General features: G+C 39.9%; 1 protein-coding gene across 4 annotated transcripts; it reads right to left on the bottom strand.

Moving 5' to 3' along the window:
• Positions 1–312: 312 nt before the first annotated feature.
• TMEM175 (transmembrane protein 175) lies at positions 313–12,057 on the bottom strand. 4 transcript variants are annotated; one of them, XM_041471259.1, is made up of 12 exons: positions 11,884–12,057; positions 11,679–11,717; positions 10,479–10,576; positions 9,348–9,399; positions 8,457–8,492; positions 7,016–7,099; positions 6,209–6,373; positions 4,836–4,914; positions 3,040–3,181; positions 2,115–2,509; positions 941–1,054; positions 313–829 (listed from the first exon to the last, which is right to left on the bottom strand). In XM_041471259.1, the coding sequence occupies exons 1-12, from the start codon at positions 12,013–12,015 to the stop codon at positions 822–824; spliced, it is 1,344 nt and encodes a 447-aa protein (XP_041327193.1). In that variant the 5' UTR covers positions 12,016–12,057; the 3' UTR covers positions 313–821. The 4 variants fall into 4 exon arrangements, with proteins under 4 accessions (XP_041327193.1, XP_041327200.1, XP_041327185.1 ...); XM_041471266.1 differs by having other exon boundaries at positions 2,381–2,509; XM_041471251.1 differs by having other exon boundaries at positions 313–1,054.
• Positions 12,058–17,253: the final 5,196 nt, after the last annotated feature.

Raw genomic sequence — 17,253 nt, 5'->3', positions numbered from 1 at the left:
TACTGAGCCAATACAGTGCCTTGTAATATTTATATATTGCTTTATACAAAGCATCCTTATAAACACTGAAATGAAACTCCTTGGCTAGATTCACTTTTTGGGTTTCATTCTCTTCAGGTACTATGAGAAGTAGAATCAACATTTCTTTACACTACATTATAAACATTTTAATATTTTGTAAAAAAAAATCACAAAACTGCTGAAGTTGGAAGGGATCTTGGTGATCTTGTAGGAAAAACCCATCTAACATAATTTTAGTTACAGATATCAACCTTAAAGTTCACCTACAGAGAAGAAATAAATGGCTTGAAGTTTTGTTTTTTTCACTGATTGCAATTTATTACAAATACACATATTCACTACTTACTATGTGTCTGCTGCACATTAGAAACAAAACCATACAGAACCAAAAGTGCTTTTATTAAGTATCAGAAAAACTGCTATACACAACACAATGGAAGTAATTTAACCACAACTAGGTATAAATCCCCTTGAACAGCTGAACATACCCTTCACGAGAAGTATGTAATATTCACAATGACATATTCGGTATCAAGGTGCTTCAAAACAAAAGCACAAGTGCTTTCAAGACTGATCTCAACTGAAACGAGATATTTGTTTTTCACCTACAATTTCTTCAGGCATATTTTGCCAATTATTTTTTTTAATCATGAACAACAAAATTCCCCAAATGCCTTAATTATGGCATTAAAGTTGTCAGGCACTAACATAATTCAAGATACAAATTAATCACTCTGCCAAAAGGAAATGTAATGGCTTCTAGGGCAGCCAGAGTTTAGATGATTCGAAAAGCACAATACTTATCCAGCTGCATGAAAAAAAAAAAACAAAAACAAAATCAATCAACATTATCATGGACACATGATACCCTTAGCTGTCCACAACTCAGGAGAAAGCTCAACTCCCTCAACTCCCTTACCTGATTGTGGAACTCTCACACACTGCAGTCTCATACTCTCCTTGAATATGACACCATGCCTTCTGAATAACAGAAGGATGTTCCATTGCCAGACAAAAAACAGACACAAAAAGCCTGAGAAATTAAAACACTTCAGATGAGAAGTGCAGAACAGAAAAAACCTTACGTGTAATCACAGAGCTCTTTTCCCTCAGAAAATATCAAAGCTAGTTAAAACTTCGATGCAAAGCCACATGAATCTTCATTTGTTAGACTCTTTTTTAAAAAAAGATAGATATGGCCAAAGAACTTGTGTTCAGATGGCTTGGAAGACTGCTATCACAATTGCAACTCCCATCTAAACTCACACAGAGCCACTCAAACACAGTTAGATTTCCAACTGCTACCCCCTGTTTGTGGCTAAGCAGAACAGACCATTGAAAAAAACTATTAAAAAATTTAACTTTTAAAAAAATTTAAAAAAACTCCCAAAAACAGTAACTTGTACACACATATGTTCTACTATGATGTAACATCCAGAAATCCAGATGTCTCCCTGTTTTCCATGCCTCACATTCTCTTACATAGAAGTTCAACCAGCTTCTGTATTTGGCTGCCATTTTCCTGGGTATCTGCGTACTTCTTAATTGATCATTGCTGCAGTTACATGTCAAGCAGCATTTTTTTTCTATAAGGCAATCCTAAAAGAAGGGGAACATGCTTTTCTTTGCATCCCCTCTTTATCCAATATTTTCAATAGCAGATTTTGGAGAAAGGGTCTTGAGCATGGCCAGCTTAAACATAAATATGCCCCAGTTATGGTCAATACAGGCTTTGGTTTACATCAGTATAATCCACACACAAACATAATGCGAGTCAGAGGAGCTGAAGTTGATCTCATAACTTCACATGCACTGTGCGGAAATTTAGGACAGTGTTTCATTTGGAGACAAACATGCCTCCTCTTCTTCTAACAACACAACCTTCCGTCTGGAGAGAGACATCACAGACTTTAGGGCAGTTAAAGAAATTCTAACAAAAATGCGCAAGGCAAGAAAAGCGAACGGGATTACAATCTGCATAAGATGGAAAATTGCTGTGCTAAATTCACTTAACAAGCAAGTTAGAAAGAAGGCCCCCAGGCTTACGCACGGGTAAAGAGCCAGCTTGGCAAACATGAAGGCATGCTCCTTACCACCATATCGAGCAAAGGCATGCAAAGTTTCCTCTTCATTGAGAAGGGCTGTAGTCCATATTGCAAACTGAAATATGCTGGCAAAGAAAGTGATAACACAGCTGACCTGAATGGCTTCTATTTCATTATGAGACTTTTCTGCAAATTCACTGGTCAGCTGGTATGCTAGAGGAAGCCCACCAATGAAAGCCAAGGAAAGTATGTTAAGCAGTCCCATTAACCGGGTAGCTTTTGTTACATAAAGGAAAAGAGAGTGATGGACAAACCACAGGAGACCAATTGTCACAAATGAGCCAAAGTAAGCAAGGTAGTTTGGCCCATATTCACTTAAAGCTTCAAGAAGACTGCCATGGAACTTCTCCTCAACTTCTCTGGGATCAGGAACATTGTCTTCACTGTGGAGCGAAAAATTACTGTTACAAAAAACACATCTGGAGCAAGACAATTATGCTTCTTTGAGAAAGCAGTGAACAACAGGAATCCACTCTGTACTTCTCTTATTATAATTTCGAAACAGTGTTTCAAATAACAGCTCTGCAAAGAAATTATATATAAAAGGAAATCTGAATGCAGGCTGGCATTCCTTTGGGTTAATAAAGTTGCTACAGTGACTAAACAGCTTTTATTGATAAAAAGCTTTCATCTGAAAAAGTAAATAAGCAAAAAAGGAAGCTTTGTTCTTCAAGACTCAACACCTCAACATGTATTACACACACTGATGATCATTACTGCTGGAATGTGGGTGTTAGAAGTATCTTTGGTTTGTGCTCCGTGTCTTTCCAGAAAATCATACTTTAAAGTAACCACTGCAGATTTTGGGAGTCAAACACAACATTTGATTAATTTTATTTCCTCAAATATTACATACAGAGAAAAGTTTATATATTTAACAAGATGAAGTGTAAGAACCAGCACAAAGCCTTACCATATATCCAAAATGAGCAGGGTTGCTACAATGGCATAGACTCCATCACTGAATGCTTCTACTCGTTCCTTACTCAGAGGCTCACTGAGGTAAAATGTGAAGGTTTCTAAGCTATGATGTTCCTCCTCTTCACCTCTCTGACCTGGAAACAAATCCAGAGGTTTAATCATGAAAATAAGTATAAAATAAGGTAGTTTAACAACTACTGTGACCTCCTTTTTCCCCCATCTGCCTAAATTTTTCTTTAGACAAAAGGATGCCAGTCATCCACGCATGTCAGTCACACAATTTTTTCTGGCATACGTGCCTGTCCCTGAAATTTATGTTTCTTTCAAGACAAGTGCTTTAGGAACAAAAAAAAATCTCTTTCCTTTAAACTGCATGGCAAACAATTTCCACCAAGTGAATAATGACTCAAAGCTGTAATTGAACAAAACAAATGAGATGCTGTGCCTCAGGAAGCCCCAATAGCTGTAGGGCCTCTATGACAGCTTGGAGAACTTAAGACTACATGGCAGTAAAAACCTGTCTTGAAAAAAACCATGGCAGCTGAACTGGGATGTTGAATGACCTCACTTAAAATAATTCAAGCCTTTTGTCAAAAGATGTAGCTCTTACAGGAAACGTCAAACACATCTCTAAAGAATGAACTCAGAAGTGCCTAGCTAGCCAAAATACACTGCTTCAGGTATATATAAAAAAGGTTAAGGTTCCACAGGAATGCAAAGCAGGTGTAATCACAAGAAATTCAATAAAGCTGTATTTCAGCCACCTGACAGGGTGAGAGGTAGAGACATAACATGACTGCAAACCACAGTGGCCCCATCACAATAAGCACGGACAATATTTGTAGGTGTTTATTCTCTAGATTCATCCTTTCAGAGCATTTCTGCTTCCCTGTTATTGCTGCCACATGGGGGAGTGAAGAGTATGCTCACATTTGCACTGGAAACAGACAGACTCGTACTAGTCTGAACAGCAGCAGTAGAAGTACAAAGGTGTCATTCTTCTGACCCAGCTTGGGAGCGTCAGCTCCAAAGACGTTATCTGTTCAGTGGTTTTGTGGTCCCTCTCAGAGGGACGCTGCACCTTTCAGCCAAGTAGGTTGCATGATATCCCCTGCTCCTTTTATTTTAGCAATAGCAACCTCTTTCTCAGCAGGATTTAAGAGCAGCTCAGGTTGCTATGGTTGTGCAATTGTTACTCCTTAGACAAGGAGCACAGAAAGCACATGAGGGAAGGAAGCATGGGTTTAGGCTAACTTAAGACGTGTGAAGGCACCTCTTTAGATGATAGCAGTTAGATTAATGAGATGTAATACCCTGAACAGTTAACTATTGTGAGACAGTTTCATTTACAGGTGCAGTGTAGTGCTGTTTCAAAATGTGTGACTATTCAGCATTGCGGGGAAGAAAGTGATAAAGGCATAGAGCTTGCTTCCTTATGTTCTTCCATTTCCATGCTCCCTCTTGAGGAGGGAAAGGGGATAGATGGCCTGCAGCCGTCATTCATATACCTACGTGTGTCTGCATGCACTCACATTATCAGGACAAACCAGAAAGATTTTGCACCAGGAAATGATCTTTAAATGTGCTGTGCCTTACACAAATCTCATCACAATTATGGGAAACAGGGGAGCAAGGGAGACATTGTTTAGAAGCACATCAATAAACCCTACAATCACTATGTTCCAAGACCAAAAATGAAAGCAGAACTGAAATTACTTCATTATGGGCTGTCTGCATAACATGTTGACAACCTAATCTGAACATATGCCTAGGAATTTTGTTACTCACCAAGAATTTTGTTTTTACACCATGTAATTAATCGAGTGAGATGCGGAAAAACTATTACAAGTCCAAGAAGTACGTAAGACTGTTGGAGAAGAAGATGAATAGTTTAAATATAGTTATCAAAATATAAATTACCTTCCAGATTTGATATGAAGCTATAACTCTCAGTCTTAGAACTAATAACATAGAGAAAAAGAAATCTTGACTTTCAAAAAGAAAAAGGCTCAGCTGAAATGCTCATTCACTTCCTGAATAATGCATGTGGGACCAAATACTACTTTTTCCTAGCTAATACAGTACCAGTAATGAAGCAAACAAAAACAAGTAGGGAAATAATTCTCCTGACAAGAAGTACAGGAATAACTGCTTTGGAATTTGAGTAATTATCCCACATAATCCTTATGGGTTCTTCCAATTCGTGATACTCTAAGATTCTACTATTTGTGTCACAAAAACTACATTGGTGGGTCCTAAGTGGTTCACAGGCTTTGCACAGGTCTAAGCATAGGAGCAACTTGGAGACTAATTTCACCATTGTCAATATTAAAAACAACTGACTAAACTACAGTGAATGGAGTGAGGAAAAAGAGGAAAACATATTTTCAGATAAAACTAGGCCTTTTCATGTTTGGACTCATAACTGCTCCTTTCATCAAGAGCAACCTGATTTCTCAAACTGATTTCAACAAACTTGGGGATATTTAAATACTGCCAATTCCTATGGAATCTTTCTCAAAATTCAGTCAAACCCATCTTTTCCTAAAAAACAAGAGGAATGGAAGCTCAGGATATATTCAAAAACTAGATTTCAGTTCTGAGTAGGGGCTCCAGAAAAGAGTTAAAGCTATTAAGAAGTAGGAGCAACTCAAGGAGCAACTGACATCAAGATGAAAGAGAAAAAGGCTATGTAAAAACAGGCCTTAGCCAAAACTATTTGTTTTGAGATGCAGGTGGGCTAACTGGTCTCCCTTTTCTGTTTGCTCTTACACCCTAAGTTAGTGCAGCAATTGCATTCACTTTTCTTCAGTTTGTGCAACGTGGTGTTCATTTCACATAAGCTTCCATATTACTGCAACTACTTCTGATGCAAAAGATACTAACATAGAGTTTAGAAGACCTGCTTAAAACAAACAAAAAAGCAGTCATAGCAAGAAATATTTTAGCAGAATATTCTTTTTCCACTACACAAACTCATGGATCAAGTTGCAGGTTGATACATGTGAATAAATACATTCAATGCAAAAAACAACACCCTAGAACTAGCAATTGAGAAAGTGTGCATAATTAACACAGACATCACTATTTTCATACACAGTCCTAAAGACAGCTAATACAAACTGCTGTATCAAAGTTTTCTGTTAACTGAGAGAACTTACCAAAGGAATAAAGAAAAAAGAAAAGATGGCTGCTAAAAAGCATAAAATTGGTCCTCTTAGGATAATCTTTAAGATATGATGTTTATAGAAATTCTGATTTTCAGACTCCTGTATCTGTTGATTAAGTAAGTGTGGGTGATAGAATCCATATGCTACTATCACAGCCTGCAAGGAAAAGAGCATTACTGAACTTACTACATATAAATATATGAAGGATTTCAAACATAACACATAGAACTATAAATCAACATATTCTGAAACACTTTCAAGCTTATTCTTCACTCCCATATGGAAAGTTGGTCCTAGAAACTCTGAGATTTGACAATGCACTGCATGTGAAGATTTTAGTCTCCTCTGCAGAGTCTGTCATGACCTTTGATCCTTGATGAAGAGGAATGAAGACCTCTGTAACGAGGAATTAAAGCAACAAAGCACTGCACCAGGAGGAAAAGTGCTGCTGGACTTGAGACTGAAAGCCTGTATTCCCTCACCCACTGCTGCATGGCTCAGAAAGACATCAGTGGGAAAACTCAGTTGTTCTCTCCCCAAGACATTTTTACAAAGAGTGGGAAAGGAATTCAGTGAACATTGAGATCAGCTGATGTAGTTGAATAAAACAGTTTCACGGGACAGTAAACTTTTGTCTTACATACAGGTACTGTATTATCATAATGGGCACAACTTTGAAAAAGAATGCTATACAAATAACATATTTAGCAATTTATGCCACTCACTTAGAAGCTTAATTTCAGTTCTACATAAGAAAGTCTATGTAAAAGTGAAAATGTAAATGGATAGCTCCAATACCTGTATAAGGCCAATGACAACAGCACAGACACTGAACAGGAAGATGCCAAAAGGTACCCCTGGAAAGGAGGCCATTAAGGAAAACTGGAAAAAATCAACAAGATCGTGTACTTAATTAAGAAACAATGCAAGAATAACAGTAGAGAAATAGAAGCACTCTTCATTCTATATTGAAAATATTCATAAGTCTACATAATAATTTGCATTTCATCATAATTCCATTAAATGCTATTTCTAGCCACAAATAATGCAGGCATCCCAACCAAAGGCATCTGGAGAGATGGTTTTGCTCTGACACTGACACTGCTAAACCTCTGGCACTGTGCTTCCATAATAATTACAGAGTGGCTTGTACCTGAGCATAAAGCTTAACTGGTTTTGGTTGACATGATGTCATAGCTGTGAAAATTCTTGATATTAGAATACCTTTTTGAATCTTTTATTTTGTCAACCTCCATGGCTCCCTGTTGTATTAATTTCTGCAGCTTCTTTAGGGGAGGATAAAAAAGGGAAAAAAAAAAGAAAAGTAGGGTGTAGTGTTAAGGTAACATGGTCAGCTTTCCAAAAATAATTTCAGCTTTAAGGCAGAATGAAAAGTATGTTCTCTTGCTGATAAAGACTGTCTTACTGACCACAGCTTATTTTTTGCAGACTAAATGTAAGACATATATATCCACAGAGAAACAGGTGCCTGTCTTACACATACAACAGTCAAGATGCATTTTAAGCAACTGTTTTGTTCTGTTATTATAGTATTCACTTGCAAATATTCTTTTGAGGTCATTTGACCAAAACTTGTGCAGATTTTGAACATAAACCCTCAGCTGCCAGAATCAACCTTGCAGAGCAAGTAAGAAATGATACTACAAACTTGGTCTAAATTACAAAAGGAAGACATCCTACCATATAAGGAGGAGTTTGAAACACAATTTATCTTACCAAAATTCTTATCAGATAACTTGGACCTTCTTTAATACATGTGCTTTTTTAAAAGAAATCATGGGAAATTTTTTACCATGAGGGTGGTAAAACATTGGCATGGTTGCCCAGTCCCTGGAGACACACAAGGTGAGGCTGCATGAGGCTTTGAGAAATTTCAGCTAGTTGAAGATGTTCCTAATCTTTGCAGGGGCTGGACTATAGGACCTTTAATGGCCCCTTCCAATGCAAACTATTCTACGATACTATGACTTTCCATAACTCTAATTTTTGTTTCTAGAATACCCATTTTCTGCCAGGTCTAAAACATGAAGTACTTGAACGTTATAAAATAGCTTCATGAGTTTTAAAGAAGCAACACTTAACTACCATAATAGATTCAGGGTTTATACTATAAGAACATTTTCCTGGGTTTCTGAATACTTCGTTAAAGTCTTTCCAAATAAATGAAGAAACAAACAATTCAATTTAAACAAATGTCAGATTTTAGAAAATTACTTACTGTATATGGCAAGAAGGTTATGATCATCATACAAGCCTAAAACAGAAAAAAGCATTTTGAAACACTATGTATTTTCTGGACACATCTTCAATGAGGGCATTGCTTGCTTTGTATTTTACAAGGAAATCAAATGCTTGTGCTGCATAATGAAAAATACCCACATTTCTGAAGTTGCTCAGTTTTGACTACAACAAATGGCTGCTTTTGTACAAATCTTCCATGTTCTCTATTCAAATTGTACAAGCTTATTGCAGAAAACCCTACAGTTTTCTGTGTCTACCAATACCCCAGGTAAAAGTTTTGCTATGGTTTCTAAGACTTCTTTCTAAAGTAGCAGTGCTAAATATACCACACCTTCTAAACAGTTGTTTCTGATTTGTCAAGAACATTAACAGCTGATTGTAAATATTTTGCATCTGAAAAAGCAGAATTAAAAAAACCAATCCAACAAACAAAAACATAAATAAAATAAATTGCTTTGAAAGCTACATTACGTAAGAATTAGATGCCTTACGCTGTTCTTCTAAAATAATTTCCTTTAGTTTTATCTCACGGAGCTCCAACAGTGCTTTTATTAACAAAATTAGAATAACTGTGTGGTTGCATACTTTCAGAGAACAGAGTTTAAAAAAACATTGCAAAATACTCAGTTCCCTCAGATGAACTTCAGACTAACCTGCTGCAGAGCTTCTGGTTTACAGTAAAACATTTGCAAGTTAAAAGCAAGTTATCTATCAATCAGTCACAGTGAAACTCAAGATCTTTGTATTTTTCTGACTTGGAAATATGTCAGAGTTATGCTATTTAATGTAGAAACTTTTGGATATTTAGAGACACACTTAAGTGACTGTATGTGCTTGTTAGCCATCCAGCTTGTCTGACAAGACTCACCAGATTTAGAAGAGCCAGGACATCATCTATATGTTCTATCACCTGAAACAACCTGTCAAGGTAAGGCAAAGTAAGGTTATCTTGAACAAGCCAACTCACAAAATATATTTTACAACACTACATATAAATTATACATTTATGATAATATAGGGAAACCCAATTTCCTTTGCCACAGAATTAATACAAGTATTCCAGGTGCCACCAAAACTCATGTAGCTCAAACATGAAAGTTAGAAAAATCTTAAACGCAAGATACAATCAAGTACAATTATGGAGCAGTTATTAAGAACTTGGTTTCTATATGAATAGCAGAGTATTTTCAAAATTTTAAGGCTTAGAAAAATTTCTCCTGAAGAGACAGCACACAAAGAAAAAACTTTCCTTGCAAGCATCCCCGGATTTTGTAAAGGAAACTCCTAATTCACAAAACTGTCACTTAGAATGAACAGCACCCATCACCCTCCACAAAACCCTGAGACTGTACCTCAGCATTTACTTATACTTTACTCTTTACTTATACAAGCAAAGAAAAGCACTGTGGTAAAGGAATGGATGTGAGGTATCAGCTTCAAATACTGAATTACAGGTTGCACGCCTCTATTGGCGTAGTGACATTTGTAAATTTCAAAATTCAAACAAAAAACTGCCCTGGTTCCAGTATGATGCCTGCATGCCAACTTCTTTTCAACCACCAACACATAGCAGGTGGGAGTGTCCACAGCTCTATGAAGTACAGAATCTGCAATATTACAACTGACTTTGTGACAACTATTGCTGAGGACAGAGTTTTAGGCCAGCTGTACTATACCAGTTCTTTGATTGTAGAGCATGCAAGTTACAAATTCATGTCTTTTCAGCAGAATTAGAAGTCTAATTCCATCTAGCCTTCAAGGTAAGATGAAAAGTAACTCTAAAAGATATATATATGTTTGTTTTTCTCTGTATGACTATGGCAGTGGTGTAAGAGTAGCTTTTCACTGCTAAGGGTAGCATTTATTTACAATGATTTTCTAATATTATTCAACAAAAGACAATTCAGAATTCTGGCAGCAAGACAGAAATACATCACAGACATGGTTATCTCCTTCACTTTCTAGCTTTTGACTTTAAATTTAAACACTGTGTTCCTACCTTACATGAGCTGCCCATGCCACTGTGACTATTAAAAAGGTCATCAAGTAGACTGCAATTTTTGCTAGAAGAAGTTGCTGAACACTTTCACCTAATTTCTGAAACAGAAAGTGACACCCAAGGAAACAATGTTATGTTACAAAATTATTATCAATATCTGAAAAAGAGATGTACAGTAATGTAATGTATTTTTGGAAAATGCCTCCCAAGAATGCAGTTCCCATTCAACAATCTCTTTAGTACATTGCAGAGAAAATCGTTTATTAGGAACTTGTTAAGTAGGCTGAAATACAGCATTTGATGTATCAACACATTTCATCAATCTGTAAAAGGGCTTCCCAATGCTCTATTCACCTTTTACTCATTTATGCATTCTCTCATCACTGTTACTATAGTAATGCATTTCAGAGGACTAGACACAATATGCCTCTTTTACTTTCACAGCACTGACTTCCATAGTAGAAGCATTGCAGAGGCTTCATGTGATGACTGTTAAAAAGGAGAAAGGAGAGGGCTTAACCTCAGCAAATTTTGCAAATACCAGTACAATGGCTTAAACAGACTCATATAGTATATTTGCTGTGTTACAGATCTCATCTGAGCTCCTTAAACTAAGATTTGGGTCTATTTAAGAGTAGAAAAATAAATAATGATAAAAGAAAAAACCTGTAAACTTTCTCAAATTATTAATGTTTCCTAAAATTCCTGGGTATTCTCAGAATTAATTTATTTTCCATAGTCTTCTTTTTCCAACTTTGTTTATTCAAATTACATTTATTATGAACCTGACTTTAAAACTAGCATTCAGATTGTGCTATATAAATGGCTTCTCTCAGTGATGGTTTATTACCAAGAAGACCAGATCCTTTCTGAAAGATGTTTTGGTCAGATGGGCAATTCATCTCTCATAGAAAAGTAACTAGTTATAATATATGGCCTGCAACACATAGCTCATTCTGGCTGTATGTCACAACATCTGCATATAACACAAATGCTAACTTAAAAGTTTTTCACCCGAAAATCACCAGCTCCTTGCCCTATGCGAAATTTATGTTAGGTTTTATGCTGCTCAATGGCTTCTGCTTTTGAAAGCCTGTAACTCGAAATGAAGCGGGCGTGCTAAACGAGGATGTTACGAGCTGAACAAGGATGTTACATCTACTTGCGAGGACACAAGAAACAACACACGGCACGTGATACCTGGTCGGGATGTATTTTTGTGTGAGCCACCGGCAAAATCTGAAATAACAAAATGCTTTATTAGCACATGACGTCCTTTTCCTTGTTGAGCACTTCCCTAAAACCACACAACCTCCAGGAGCAGCTCTGGAAGTCACAGCCGCTCGCGGGCCGTGGCCCGGCCCGCCCCTCCCTCCCTCCCTCCCTCCCGCAGCCGGGCGCTCACCATCACGGTGGCGATGATGGACAGCAGCGCGTCGCTGTAGGCCAGCAGCCGGTGCGATGTCTGCGTGCTGCTGCCCGGCTCCGGCCCCAGCCCCGGGCCGCGCTCCCGCGCCGCGGCCCGCGGAGCCGACATGGCCCCGTGCGCTCGGCGGCGGCGGGGGCGGCGCTTCCCCTCGCCTCAGAGGCGCGGGAGCCGCCCGCTGTCCCTGCGGGGCGGAGGAAGGCTGCTCGGAAACAATGCGGTGGATGCCCGTGAGTGGTCGTGCCGCTGAGCGCCCAGCGGCTGAAGCGGCAGTCCCGCCTTTAAATGGCCTTCCAGTTCACCTCTCGGTTTTTTGCATAACAACATCCTGAATCCAGTGACACTGACAGTGTGTTCTACATAGGACAGGTCAGGAAACATCAACAGAAGAGGAAAAGAAAGCATCACTCCTACAGAAGCAATTGATATCCCTCAAACAAATTCTCTTTTTTAAAATGGGAACAGCATGTCAGCAGTTGAGGGAGGGGATCCTGTCCCTCTGCTCAGCCCTGGTGAGGAACATCTGGAGTGCCGTGTCAAAATCTGAGGTTCTCAGTGCAAGAGAGAGATGGAGCTCCCTGAGCAGGTCCACTGGAGGGCAACAAAGATGGTGAGGGGACTGGAGCATCTCTCTCACCAGGATGAGCTGAAGGAGGTGGGCCTGTTCAGCCTTGAGAAGAGGCAACTGAGAGGGGAACCTCAGGAATGTCTATAAATATCTAATGTGTTGATGCCAAGTCGATGGACATAGGCTCTTCTCTGTGATGCCAAGCAATAAGATGAGAGCCAGCAAGCAGAAAAGCTGCACCTGAGTATGAGGAATAACTTCTTTACAGTGTAAGTGATCACAAACAGGAGCAGTGTGCCCAGACAGATTGTTGAGTCTCCCTCAGTGAAGATACTCAATAACCATCTGGATGCAATCCTGTGCCATGGGATCTAGAGCTTGAGCCGGGAGGTTGGACCAGATGACCTGCTGAGATTCCTTCCAAGCCATTTTGTGATTCTGTGATCTTGTGAAATATAGACCTGTGGAACTACAGGCCAGTCAGTCTCACCTCTGTTCCTGGTGAAATCCCCATGGAAACTATAGTAAGGCATATGGAAAATAAGGAGGTGGTTAGTGACAGCCAGTGTGGCTTCATTAAGAGTAAATCATGTCTGCCAAGTGTGGAGGCCTTCTGCAATGGGGCTATAGAGGTGATCATTGAGGGGAGAGCTGACATCATCTACATGGTCTTGAGCAAAGCATTTGCACCCAATGGCTTAAGTTGGGACATTAAAGACTGACAGTTCCAACCCCCCTGCAGTGGGCAGGGACACCTTTCACTAGACCAATTGCTCAAAGCCCCACCCAACCTGGCCTTGAACACCTCAGGAATGGGGCATCCACGGCTTCTGGGCAACCTGTTCCAGTGCCTCACCACCTTTATAGTAAAGAACTTCCCAATACGTAACCTGAACCTACCCTTCCTTTGTCTTAGAGCCATTCACTTTTGACCTGTCACTACATGGCCTTGCCCAAAGTCTCCATCTTTCTCTCTTCAGGTGCTGGAAGCCCACCTTCTCTTTTCCAGGTCATGGCAAGCTTATCCACCACAATTGTCCTGATCCAGGTGGAGCACCTTGCACTTGGTATTGTTAAATCTCATGAAATTTCCATGGGCTCACTTCTCCAGCCTGTCCAGGTCCCTCTGGAAGACTTCCAGGTGTGTCAACCACATCACTCAGCTGGGTATGATCTGCAAATTTGGTGAGAGTGCACACAATCCTTTCATCTGTATCACTAATGAAGGAACTGGATAACACTGGTCCCAGTATGGACCCCTGAGGGACACCACTTGTTACTGATGTCCATCAGGAGGACTCTGAGCCATTGACCACTTCCTTCTGGATGGTCAATGGCTCAAAGTCCCGATGACAACTGCTTGTTGTCATCCATGACAACTTCTGATACTATATTTGGACATATTGGAAAAACATGTATTTCTGTGTGAACCCTTTGTGATCATGTATTTGTAGATAATATTGCCAGAGATAAAAGTAATCACTTGAATATTCATGCTTGTATTTTTGTTAGAATCGTGTCCTTAATTATCCAGATCCTTTCATCACATGTTACAGTTGTTATGACATGATGATTTACAACTGTTAAAACAGATCCATGACAATTGATAAAAGGCTCTGATCACTGTCCATCATAATACAGATGAAATACATGGTGTCTTGGAATGGGTGAAGAAGGATGGAGAGCATCAGTGAGGGGATACTCTTTTCAGATGGTCACTCACTGCTGTGGAAATTTTTAGTAGGCTGTTTCATCCTGTGGTTCTGTTACTATTGACTGTTTTACTTTAAAAATAGCCAGGTATGTAAAAGCATGTGGAATGATCCATCAGCTACACATAATGTCTGGATGGATGAAAATGGAAGGAGGTGTTCAGTAGAGGGATAAGGAATCGCCCTATAGGGATACCCCAAAAATTGATTATGTGCAGGTGTGATGGAGGCACTGAGCTGAAGGAGTAACTGCAGCCATGGCACAAATAATGTAGGAATGAGACTTAAAAGCATGAGATATGCTGGGAGGTATTCAGTGAAGGGATTATGTGGGTGTGATAGCCACCTGATGGGCACGATAGGTCACCAGGAGAGGCTGGATTACTTTTATTGCTGGATGACCATTATCACTGCAATCAGCAGTAGAAGAAGAAGTGACACTGCTGGTTCTGTTCCATTTTGTTTAAATCCCACAGTTTTTCTCTTTGTAGTTCTTAATGTCTTTCATTTATATATTGTGTCTGCCCTCCCCCATTGTTTAAGACAGAAGCAACAGGATACTTGACTACAGTCTCACCCCCAGTTATCCCAAAAGTGGAAATGGGCATTTGAAATCCCCTACCATGCAGATCAGCCTACGGACTGACTCTTCTTCCCAAGAAGAACACCTCTTTAGTAAGATATCTGCCTCCAGCTGCATCAGAGCATGCACCCAGGAGCACCTGGAACAATTGTACATACCCTATACACTTATATTTTCTAGGTCTACTGCCTTTATCACCAGCAATCTAACAGGAATCTACAGCCTGTTTGTTGTGGTCTAGAAATGGTACTCCCCAACTGAGTTTCCCCACCCAGGCTCTTCCAAACCACATGCAGTTGGCTTGGCTTCCCCTCTCTTTTCCCCTTCCAGGAATGGAATTGAGAATTGAAGGAAGAAAAAGTGAAAATTGGGTTGAGACAAAACTAATTTGCTGGAAACAGCAATGAGATAAGGTATGATAATGAACACTCACAGCAACAATAGCAAAACAAAAGTAAAAAGAAAAGAGGGTAATTTGCGTGCAAAAATGCTCACCTTAGACTAGGAGAATGAATAATGTGTGATAGGTTCCCAACACCATCATACTTTTTGTTCCTCCAAAAACAGATGCTCTTCCTCCTGGAAGTGACAAAGTCCCTTTTCCCCACTGCAGGCAGTGATGTAAGGTGGTACCAAATAACATGATTCTTGGCCATGCCACTTCCTGCTGATCTGGGCTGGAACCAGGACACCATTTTTTCTATAAACCACACTATTGGTTCATTTGTGTTTGTAAAAGTTCTTTTTGAGCTCGACCAAACTTCCAGCACTGACTTCATGAACCACACTATTCGTGAATCTGGCACCGCTAATGTGGCCGGATTTCTGGTGTAACCCACGCTATCTCTGTACCTGGGATCTCACTGAACATGACCAGACTTACGGTGCCTAGTTGTATACAGTCAGAAATGAAGCCCAGATGCATCCAGCCCATGCTCTGATCTCCCAGCACCAGTTGGAATGCCAGAGGGTTTATTTTCTGCTGTATTTCTATAACCTTGACACAGCACTCAGAAAAATTGACTTTTCTTTGTATGTATTTTTTTTTTCCTTTTACATTCAAGGTTGGAATTGCAGTATACCCTACTAATGAGTATTTGTTGAATAAGAATATTTTGTAAGATACAACCACAGAATAGGTTATGTTGGAAGGGATCACTGGAAGATACCTAGTCCAACCTCTCTGCTCCATCAGAGTCCCCTAGAGTATATTACACAGCATTGTGTCCATATGGCTTATGAATATCTCCAGAGAAAGAGACTCCCCAACCTGTCTGGACAACCTGTTCCAGTACAGTTACTTGCACAGTAGAAAAGTTCTTGCTCATATTCAAGTGGAGCTTCCTGTGCATCAGTTTCTGCCCATTGCATCTTGTCCTATTGCTCAACACCAAGAAAAGCCTGGATCCATCCTCTGACACCCTCCCTTCAGATATTTCTATACAATGGTAAGATTGCATCTCAATCTTCACTTCTCCAGGCTGGACAGGCTAAACCTTTCCTTTTAAGAGACATGCTCCTCTCATCATCTCTGTCACCCTCCACTAAACCTGCTCCAGGAGCTCCATGTCCCTCTTGTCCTGAGGAGCCCAGAACTGGACACAGCACTCCAGATGTACCTCATTAGGGCTGAGCAAAGGGACAGGATCACCTCCCTCAACCTGCTGGCAATGCTCTTCCTAATGCACCCTAGAATCCCAATGACTTTCTTGGCCCCCAGGATACACTGCTGATTCATGGACTTGCTGTCCACCAGGATCTCCACAGAGCTGCTCTCCAGCAGATCAGGTGAAGCCTCTGCTGGTGCCTGGTGTTGTTCCTCTGCAGGTGCAGGACTCTGCGTCTGCTTTTGTTGAACTTCAGACTGAACAGCAGACTCTCTGCTGATTCCTCCAGCTTGTTGAGGTCCTTCTGAAGGATTGCACGGCCCTCTGGGGTATTAGCCATTCCTCTGAACTTTGTGTCATCATTGGACTTGCTGAGGAAGCATCTTCTCTTTCATCCAAGTGAACAAGCTAAGAAAAACTGGGCCCAGCATAGAACCTTGGGGGACACCACCAGTGACAGGCTTCCAACCAGACCCTGTGCCACTGAATAAAAACCTTCTGGGATCTGCCATTCAGCCAGATCTCCATCCACTCCACCATCCATTCATCCATCTTCCTTTTCCTGAGCTTATTTATGAGCACATCAGAGAGAGAGTATTGAAATCCTTGCTGAAGTCACGGTAGAAAAAATCCACTGCTTTCATCCATCCAGGTAGTTGTCCCATTGTAGGAGGCAATCAGGTTGGTCAAGCATAATTTTCCTTTAGTGAATCCATGCTAAATACTCCTGATCATCTTCTTGTCATCCACTTGGATAGAGGTATCCTTCAGGATGAGCCATTCCATCACCTTTTCACATGAAACAACATAAAGCACAAGTATTTTAGAATGCAACATAACATGAATTCCTGATGGAGGAGCCTGAAATTATTAATTCAA

Source organism: Pyrgilauda ruficollis, unplaced genomic scaffold (genome assembly GCF_017590135.1).
Source record: "Pyrgilauda ruficollis isolate IOZ18807 unplaced genomic scaffold, ASM1759013v1 scaffold106, whole genome shotgun sequence".
NCBI lineage: Eukaryota > Metazoa > Chordata > Aves > Passeriformes > Passeridae > Pyrgilauda > Pyrgilauda ruficollis.
The sequence above is the reverse complement of the archived record's forward strand: the minus strand, read 5'-3'. Positions and strand labels throughout refer to the sequence as shown.